Below are 10,547 nucleotides of genomic sequence, written 5' to 3' on the forward strand. Positions count from 1 at the left end.
TTCCTGTCATCTAAACCCGGAAACAAACGGTGGGTGTGTTAAAGTAAAACTCGGGTGATACGGTTCAGCCGTGAAATAGTTTGCTTTAAGCGGGTTTATTAGCTTGATATGGTGAAATAACCCGTTGTATGAACGTGGGACCATGCGTAGCTTAGATAAAGCACCGTCTTGTCTTCAAATTCAAAAGCGAGATTCAACTCATAAAGGTGATGCTTTTATTGTGAAATTTGATTGAAGACGTATTTCCGTAAAGTGTGTTTTATGGTCCAATAGGAGGCTGCCAAATTTGCCAACAAAGTGAGACTATTGCAACACTCGCAATGGGTTAGTTTTAACCTTGAGCCATGTAGCAATATTTGTCCAAACCCAGATGAAGATGGCACTGCTCCTGATTATTTCTAAAACGGTTGATGAGTTACAGTATCTGTCTGTTCATCAGGGGTCAGGACTATCCAACTGTAAAACAGGTATGCATCTCATTTTGAGCCATGAAACAACACTTATCCCCACAGTCTGCACATACATCATTATTGTATTCATAGTGAGCAGAAACTCAATTTATTGAGCTACATGACGTGACATTTAAGCCTTGTACTTTCCTTGCCAAATACATCCTTGTGTATTTTTCCTCAGTGTACAAAGACTTTGATTTATTACAACATTGAATAAAGCCTGAGTATGCAATTTTAAACAATTGCAGCCATTTTGTGTCTCCTTCTACTGTCTGTGAGAGACAAAATATAATGTCACAGTACTTTAGTATTTTTCAATTGACCAGACTTCTCTGAACATGAAATACTAAAATGAATGAGAGCATTCAGTATTACTAAAATTACAAAACATATCTTTACATACAACCCTATCAGCCAGTGGTAGCTGGATTTATCAAACTAGAGTCAAATATTGACCAAGAAAAGTTTTGAGTCACAGCTTCATCAACAAGCACCCATTATTGTCAAAGCCCTCTAAAACAAGTGACGTTGTTTGTACAAAACAATGATAATTTAAACAAAAGCAAGCATGAGGGGAAAAAAACAAAAAAAACAAAGTGCCATGGTTGCCCAACTGCTGATGCATCAAAAAAGACTTCTGCAGATTATCCACAATGGAAGCTACTCAACCAAATCAAAGTCCTTCCTTGGCTGAAGGAGACATTAGAGCTTATAAGGTCTCAGGCAAGGTCACGAATAGGAACCATAGGCACCGATTTAGCAGATGGCTTGTTCTATTCCTGGATAGTGACTTAAGCAGGTAGCAATATGGTGGTCCTTTCCTGTTGCTGGGTCCGTTTTCACTCGTCATAGTGTAGTGAAGACAGGAACTTATCCACATCCAAGTCATGGGGGAAACAATCTACAAGCTTCTTCCTTTCCTGCAGATTTAAAACCAAAGGTCAGAATTACATGACAAAATAGGCAATTTGTAGACATCAATGTGGGCTTTTCTAAATTGTAAAATGTCAAGAAAATAACACACAATTAAAAAAAAAAATGCAGCCCTACATCTAAAAACTGAATATTATTAAAAGCAGAACTTATTTATAACAGAAAATAGTCATAGTTTTAACACAAACACATTTTAAACATGACAAATCCTCGTGTTATACTCACTCGGTCCGTCTTTTGGCTGGGAGATTGTTTTGACTCTTTCTTTGCACGCGGGCTGGCTGTGGGCGAAGGTTGTTTGCGTTTTTTAGAGTTCTTTGAGCTTGTGGGGGATTTTTCTCCTACTTCCTCCTGACGCAGGCTGTCCTTCAGTGGAGTGCCTGTCCTGGCGATGGCAGCACGTGAGAGAATCATGAGTGTGTGGGCAGCCATGTTAATGCTGTTTTCACTGCCGGCCTCACTGGCTGGGCTGCTGGTGGGGACATCCGGGGTGTTGGGAGGAATGAGATGCTTGGGAGTCCCCTCTACATTACCTTTCCTCTGTCGGGAAGGAGTCCTGACGCGGTCGACGGACTCCTCCTGACTACGGCCAGTCCCCGGGGTACGGGGAAGACTGTGGTCTGAACTGCTGGCTCCAGGCCTCTTGACTGGGGAGGAAGGAGAGTTGAGCCCCTGGATGTCCTGCAGCATCTCAGCTGCCTGTTTGGCCAGAGAGCTGGTCTTTGAGGGTGCTTTTGTGGCCTTGGCCTGAGGAGTAGAAGCAGGCTGGGTGACAACTGGAGGGCTGAAGTCTCTTAATGCGGAGGAAGAAGGTGTTGACGGCGGCGGTTGCTCTTGCAAGCTGCCTTTCATTTCATTTTCCTTGTTCGCCGTTACATTCGGCACCTCCTGAGTAAGAGTCCTCTTTTCTGTCCGCCCCTCTCGTGATTTTCCAGGAGCCTTTTCTGCAGTTTCTTTCCTGCTGCTCTCCTCTTTCTCCTTTCTAGTTCCTGATTTTAGAGCAGAATCAGAAGACGATGACTTAGAAGCATGAGAATCCTTAGCTTTTGCTGCATCACCGTCCTTATCATGATTGTGTATCGTATCTATAGATTTTGATCTCCTTCCCGATTCAGATTTTTTCTCCGGCTGTGGGGCATCAACACTGCTGGTACTTGCACTTTCAGACTCTTCATTGTGGGTGCTACAATCTTGTTTGCGAGAGTTCTTTTTAAGATGATCTTTCTGGTGCCGTTGTTGAGGAATGGACTTCTCTGCCTCCTTCATGAAGCCTCCTCCAGTCTTGGTATCTTTCGAACATCTGACAGTCTCTATTCTCCTCCTGGGCTTGTTGCCACCCAAGATAGTAGGTTTAGTCCGAGTCACAGACTCTTTATCACCTTTCTCAGTCTGCTGGACAGATCGTGGAGAAGATACATTTGTAGCTGTAGATTTGCTGGTTCTTTTTGTTTTAGCAGTTTGTGGTTGGACTTCTGCAGAAGATTCAAAACATAAGATTCTCCTGTGACTATGACCCTTTTCTGTCTCCAGCTGGTCTGTGTTCTCAGTCAACACAGTTTGAACCAAATTACCAACCAGGTGTTGCTCAGTGCCTGGAATTCAGAGAAATAAGAGAAGTAAGACAGTGACATTAAAACATTAAGCAGAGAAAATCCTTTGGTAACATAAAGTAAAATGATATTAAAAGGGTATCAGATATTAGAATGGTAATTTTTAACCATTTTATACCGCAAGCTGGCACTGCTCCAATTTAACTTGCAACTCACCAGCAGGTGTAGACTGTTGGATTGCCATTGTAGGAGACTTTGGCATGACAGTTTCTGACAGCTGTACCGGTACTGGGTTTGGTATGGCGACAAGCTGTAAATATAACAATGATGAGATTTATTATTCTGGATATTGCTAAAAGTGATGCATTCATGTTACTTTCACCATACACAACACAGCTATAAAGTCCTGGAAGGATTTATAAACAAATCAACGATTTTGCGATTGTTGGGGTTTCACCAACCAATGTTTGCCTTGAGGAAAAAGGCCATGAGCTCTTTAAAATGTTAAGTGTTTAATGTTTTAGATGGATAAATATGTGAGATAAATTGTATGGTAATTTGCCAATTAAAGTACGAGATTACTTTTTGACATTTTGGCACTTATGGGTCAGCAGGCACCATTTGGATTTATTAGTTTAGGAAACCCAATAACATAAACGCTGCCATTGGTTTAGACATGTTTACTAAGGTGACTGGCAATTCAATCTGAGATGTTGTCCAAAATAGCAGAATTATCTTTTGGCCAGCATGTGCTTAGTAGATATCATGGAAATCTGCCCATTAGATCTCAAGATACTCATCATGGAGTACTTTCTTCAAAGTGCAGAATGGTTGATGAACACCAGAATGATCAGGAATTGTCTTTTGATTTAGGTAAAAATGTAAAGAAAGGACATTTTGACTACCAACTTAAGAACTGCAGATAGATGTATGTTACCTGATTGGAGACCACCTGGACCTTCCCCATAGTATTTGGCCCCATAACAGAAACAGGAAGCAACATGGGCTTAACGGGTGATGGTAAGATGAATGTTGGCCCTGCGCACACACACACACACACACACACACACACACACACACACACACACACACACACACACACACACACACACACACACACACACAATACAAAAATTAAAACAAGAATCAAAATTAACTTTGCTCAACTTTAGAGTTTCCTGAATTTTCTGTCAAGTGGCATGTTATTTTAGACTGCAGCCTACGTGTCAATGTGGACGAGTAAACCAAATTGTGCATTATGTATTGCTTCATATGAACATAACTTATTATCATTGCACATTATCACATTCTCAAGATGGGACCAAAGTGACATTGTCTATTGTTTGTCCAGCCTTCACAGTAAGTTAAGAAAATGACAAACTAAATCATCAAAAGCTGAAACTACAAAAATCAAAGCCAGCTACTGACACTTATCAGAGAATAAGATTTGTCAACCGAGATGACCCACTATTGTAGTCTGTGGTCTCTTACCGGTGGAGGAGCCTCGAGAGCGAGGTGGTGTGGTCACGCCATATGGGTTGGTGGGCAAAGGCGGTCCCCTTGAGACTCCAGCAGACAGTAACACCTGTCTGGTTTGAGCATCTGTAATTGGGGGTTCAGTCACAAGGAAATAGCTGGCAGTGGATCCTTGGAGGGCGTGGTTAGCAGTGTTCAGGGGGAGTTGAATTATAAAGTTTTGCTGAGGCTGTGATGCCCCTGTTAATGGGGATGCGACTAAAGCTCCAGCCTTACAGCTAAGAGGACTGGCAAACGTCTCAGAGCTTTGTAAGCAACTAACTGCCTGTGCCGCCTCATCCAAGGTGGCCTTTGGTGTGCCAGGGACTCCAGAGGACTTCGGTGGAGCAGAAAGATAGATGGTGGGTATCTTGTCTCCAGAAATGCTAGAAACTGCCTGATTCAAGGGTGTGTTGGTGGAAAAATCCTCATCCTGGTTATCGCTAATGATGATCTCCAAAGAAACTATATCACTGGAATTAGCTGCAGCCTTGCTTGGAGTGGTGTGGTTGGCAGTTCGAGGATCAGGTGCTGCATCAACTGGGGCGCAAGAAGAGGAGGATGCGGGTGAGACAGGAGAGGATGAGGCAGGTGTAGCTGTTAGCGTTGCAGAGGTAGAAGCAGATGGGGGTGCCGATGAGGGCGAGGCAGGCACAGTTGTGACTGTGGCACTGCTAGAAGGAGCTGTGTAAGAGGCAGATTCAGGTGTCACTGAGAGAGTAACCTCTGGTCGAGTGTCTCTTCCACTGCTTGAAAGAGACATATGAGGTAGGTCAGCAGTCAGCGTTGGAGTGTTGTTTAGTTCAACTTGCAAAGGAAACAAAAAAGCAGAGGGGTCTGTCACAAATTGCACTTTAGATCCTTGTATATGCTCCTGTCCTTTAACAACAGTTGATGTCGCTTCCGGCACATTAAATACAGCAGAGGGAAGAATGTTTGATTCACTTGGGAAAATTGCGATGGACAGGCCGTCCTTTGTGGCGGGCTCCTGAATGGTCATACAGTCCAAAGGAGGGGGCGGTGTATTCAACGGTTCATCAATATCCATTGGTGTTACAAAAACACTGCTATTGAAGAGTGAAGGTTTTTCCTTTCTGTTTGAGTCCACTGCAGCAGATGAGACACTTCGATGATCCACATGACTCACTAACAACTTGGCTGAACTGTTTTCAATTCTTGATGCTCTGCCGCTGGGGCCAAGAGTTATTTTCTTTAACAAGGTGGGAGCAGTAGACTTTCTGGTCCTCGGCTCTTGTCCAGCTCTCATCTTTACGGTCATTGCCGTTGTATCCGAAGCCTTAGCATCTCGCTGTGCAGCAACTGAAAAATAAAATACAAATTTGAGGATTACTCTGTCCCTATGTGTATTTAATGCAGCTCTGTCTTCAATAGGGTTATGACAATTTGTGTTATCTTGTGTCAAAAATACACATCAGCATTTAAAACCAAAAATGTCTCTATATAACTGGTAAAGCTGGCCAACTGCTGGTCATCAACAAACTGTGATGAGTCTGCAAACTCTAGTGAAGCTTGTGAGTTTGTCCTGCTCTCTCAACCTAATCATCCTCCTCACGACTTTTCACAATAAATTATAAATCTGACTTTACGCATCGTTTTCTCTCTGAGAGCTTACTACTGCATTACATTGTAAGAATACCTGGATCATCACTCGGAAGGGGTCCAACTGTCGATGAAGGTCCAGCAGGGTCCCCCTCTTCTGGACTACTGCTAATATCTCCATCCCCCGGTTCGCCATCAGGGAATCGTGTTTTATCTGTAAATAAACATTATAAAAGGTCTCTTTTCTATAGTGCTTTATAACACAATTAAAAATAAGTGATTTAGAAGTGCTCTGTACAGCAAACAAAATGAAAGCAAAGTAGGTTACTGTAGTCGAAGAGCTCAAAGAGGGCATGAAAAGCTGGGTCGGACTCCGTTTGCTCCAAAATGTCATGGATGGCATCGTCACTCATGTGGATTTCCCCCTGTATCAGAGGACATGCGTCAGGAAATAATGTAACGACACTCATTAAAACAAGCACAGCTTTTTGGAGGGATCACTATGTTTGTGATCACCGTCTATGGGGACCATTTTATTGGACAAAGGAATTAAACATGATACTAGTACCTGTAATCCCAGGATTTCATCTATGGACTGGTCTGCCTCCACTGTAGTTGATGGGGCCTTAGATGTTTGAGGCATTGGCTCACTGATAATAGGGATGAAACAAAGGAGAAATTGGTACAGACATGTAATAACATGCTTGCAGACATGAGAACTTTGATTGCCACTGACCAAATCATAAATCATCACAACAACGCAATACAAACGCAGTGAACGAAATGCTAACTCAAAACTTACTTGGCGAGGATTTTGTTGATGTTTTCAGCAAGCTTCTCTTGTAACGATCTGTCCCCCAATATTTTGTCACGTGCATTTTGTATCACAAGATGCTGTGGAAATTAGCATGCGTTGTGAAGTCAAACATATATGAAACAAGAAATGTCAAAAATAATTCTGATTCTATACTATCCTACTATCACTTAATTATTTCTAGAAACAAACAGGTAATACTGAGGTCACCTACTGCTGGTCTAAGAAACAACAGTTCCTTGTACTTAAAAAAATATAAATAATAGATTCAAGAAGTGTTGAGACATGTCCCAGGGAAACTGGCCCCGTAGAATTACCCCAAATCAGATAAAACTGGTTGAAAGTTCAGTGTTAAAGCCTTACTGCTCTATCTCTAAAGCATAAGGTCATTCAACATATTTATTTCAGGTTTTCTAGAGAGGTGATAATCGAAAAGGGTAATTTAGCCCTAATTTGCTGCACAAGATAAGATCATTGGTTGAGTGAAAACATCTGTTTGGTCAAAACAACTAACATATATTTCTACTTACAGGAAAGTTTCCATCACCATCTTCAGGTTGAGGTTCTGCATTGGGGATACTGACAGTTATGGCACATCTGCTCGGGGTACTGGACCCACTCTGAGTACCACCTCTCTTTCTGGGGGTGTCCCTGAAGGCAGCAGAAAAGAATATACATGGGAGGTTAGGAGGTGGCTGCTAACAAGCACAAGGCATGTACAACACAATCTCAGACAAAAACACAGGTGTAACTAATAACATTAGTCCTTTCCATTTAGGTGAACCGGTTCCGCATTCCTTTTATGCTGATCACCTTAATGAAGCGGACCTTACATTAAATGAAATAAGCAACACCATTACTTTCACTTCACTTGTCAAAATGTCTGCTGCAAATAAGGTCTAAACCAAGGTCCTGTACCTCGCACACCGAATTTGAGCCACGGGCATACAGCTACATTGATTAAAATATCAAGACTTCAATAGTTCTTTTCACGGTAGATATTTTGGTTCTTTTCTAAATGTCCTCCTATTTAGTATCAAGACAGAGATTGTTTGTATGTCCAAAACCTTAGTATGGAACCAATAAGCTTCAAATTGCATGCAATTTCCAGTCTAATATTACAGCATAAAGGCTGAAAACTACGGCAGCATTAATATCACATAATACAAAGCAGTATGCATTCTAGTCAAGTGCACCAATAAGCCATGACAGTGCAACAGCGAACTAGCATGCACAATAAAGACCTTGAAACGGAAGCTGCTAAATGAAATTCAGGGATCATTCATTTGAGCATTTACACATATGTTTTTTTCTTTTCTTGTCATGACATGATCTCATTAATAGGTTGTTATAGTTAACTACAATATAACAATACCAATCATCCTTACCATTTCCGCCGTCCAGGAGACATTGGACCTGGATTTAGCCGTTGTTCTGAAACAATTATCTGTATTGGTGAATCCCCTGTGGAGGACACATTATGTCACATGTCATACAAAAGCACATTTGTTTTATGATTGGTGATAAACAAAATCTACACAAAATGAACAGGGAAACGTTTTTCATCAAAAACACATGATTACTTTTGTTGATAGAAAAATAGAATACATGTTAGTTTCAAATTTTTTACAGTATTAAAACTGTCATCTCAACTGCACTGTAAATAATATAAAAAAAAACAGAGTACTGCCTATTTTGTGATACTGACTGGGCGTATTTAGTAATCGGCTGCCATCATGGATCTGCTGGTGTGTGCCACTGCCGGTAGCTGGTCGGGTTTGCGCGGCAGTGTAGCTCACGGGAGTGGAGTGGCCGAGCATGCTGTGGGAGATGTGTGCGGGGCTGAGGATGGAGCTCGTCTCAGAGGTCGAGGAGCAGATGGCAGCACCTGCCGAAGCCACGGTCAAGACCCGCTGTCTAGCCATGTTTGCCACCCCAATGCGTGAACGTACTGCAACGAACAGAGACGAGTAAATAAAAGGCCTAAAAACAAACCCTGAGCAAAAACACAACACAGACTTTACCATTGACAACAACCATAACAGACAGCAACAACAGAACACCTCAACATTACTAAAGACCAGCAATTCTGGTTAGATCTAAAAATGTTTCCCACATTTTGCAAATTTAGTCGTGTCGGTGGAATTTGACATGCTGGTGCTCACGGTTACAGTATTCAACACTGTATTATAAAGCACCTAAATCACACTAAGCTTCTGATTAAGGAATCCATTTTTCCAATGTACAACTGCATATGATGTAAAAGCATCATCCTTACAGAATACAGTTACACTTTCAACTGCATACCACACATACATTACATGGGTAGAAATCATAACACAAATATGTGTATAGCCGAGTCAAATGTACTTGGGTGGGTGTCAATAAAAAAAAAGCACTGCTGTATACATAAGTTAGCATTAATGTACCTTTTGTCTGCAAAGATAGTGGTCATAAAACATGTTTTAAAATGGAAAAACTTATAACAGACTTACTTCTTTGATTTGCTGATATAGCTGGGGAATTCTGCAATGACCTAAGTGAAAGACATAGAAGAATAATATAACAATATTGGTGTTGAAGATCCAACTCACTGTCAGCTTTGAATAGAAATCACTGAGAGTTGAGATTGTGGTAAGTTTCAACTAAATAGCTGCACTGATTTAAAGAGGATGAAACTTGAAGCTCTTACTTGATCTGGTTGAGCGTAAAATCCAGCTTTTTCCACAACGAGGTCATCACTGCAGGTACCTCATGACAAGACTCTGTTGAGAAATGACCCAAAACATAAGCACGACACATTAATAATATATAACAAACGCTGCGGTTTTGTCAGTGTAACCATATCAAATAAGCTCACCTTTTGTTTTGGCAGCTACATACTCGTTTAAGATAGTTGTCAGGCCTTTCCCAAAGACGGACTGTGTGAGGGGGAAAACAAACAAGAAGTCACAGATGTACTTTTACGAGCATGACAAACACTACAGAGTTTGTGAAAGGGACACAAGGCGCACTTACAAAAACACAAGCGGGAATAGTCCCATCTTCCGTGGAGTGCTCGGCGTACTCTTTCAGATTTGGGCACTCGTGGATGAAAGCTTGTGTTGTGGCGCACAGTCGCTCCTCTTGGAGGTACCCTGGGGAAGGACATGTACCAACATCCAGTAAAAGATAGCAAAGCTCAAACGGCAGTTTTGGATAGTTAATCACCCCAAATGCGCCATGTTTACCGTTAGCAGTTAACCGCCATGCACACTGAGCCACCTTTTTTACAGTTGACGTTAAGCTAATTGAGTATAATTGTTGGCTAACGCTAACGCACAGCTACAGCTTTGCTTCTAACCCTGATTAACTAGCTAGACTTACCCAAAACAAGCCGGGCGACGTCGGACGGGAGCAACATGGCTGCCAGTTGGTCGATATTCAGAGTAGAGAGTGAGCTAGGTCGCTACATGGTCAGAAAAACCTCTCAACAATCTGTTATACCGCGTCAAATACAATACAAAAAAGCCGTCAGTGGTTATTATTGTGAAGGCGACGTCCTGGGATCCTGTCGCGTACTCAAAAGGCGGGGAACTCAAGCACGTAACCCGGAAGCTTCTGAATCAACGTCCCGATTGGAGTGCTGGGAGTTGTAGTCCAATCCGAAACGTCAAACTCCACTACACCCCGCAGCCTGCTGCATACAAAACTAACTACGTGTAATATATCGGACATGACTTC

General features: G+C 42.0%; 1 protein-coding gene across 1 annotated transcript; it reads right to left on the minus strand.

Annotated features, from left to right (window-relative positions):
- Positions 1-542: 542 nt before the first annotated feature.
- npat (nuclear protein, ataxia-telangiectasia locus) lies at positions 543-10,227 on the minus strand (the record flags this gene model as incomplete). Its single annotated transcript, XM_079224886.1, has 17 exons — positions 543-1,372; positions 1,611-2,977; positions 3,152-3,245; positions 3,873-3,973; positions 4,427-5,770; positions 6,108-6,224; positions 6,339-6,435; positions 6,579-6,660; positions 6,813-6,904; positions 7,355-7,475; positions 8,213-8,288; positions 8,533-8,775; positions 9,320-9,360; positions 9,517-9,589; positions 9,685-9,745; positions 9,843-9,961; positions 10,191-10,227. 17 exons carry the CDS (start codon positions 10,225-10,227, stop codon positions 1,292-1,294), a joined length of 4,146 nt encoding a protein of 1,381 aa, XP_079081012.1. The 3' UTR covers positions 543-1,291.
- Positions 10,228-10,547: the final 320 nt, after the last annotated feature.

This window comes from Taurulus bubalis, assembly GCF_910589615.1.
Source record: "Taurulus bubalis genome assembly, chromosome: 10".
In the NCBI taxonomy this organism is placed as follows: Eukaryota; Metazoa; Chordata; class Actinopteri; order Perciformes; family Cottidae; genus Taurulus; species Taurulus bubalis.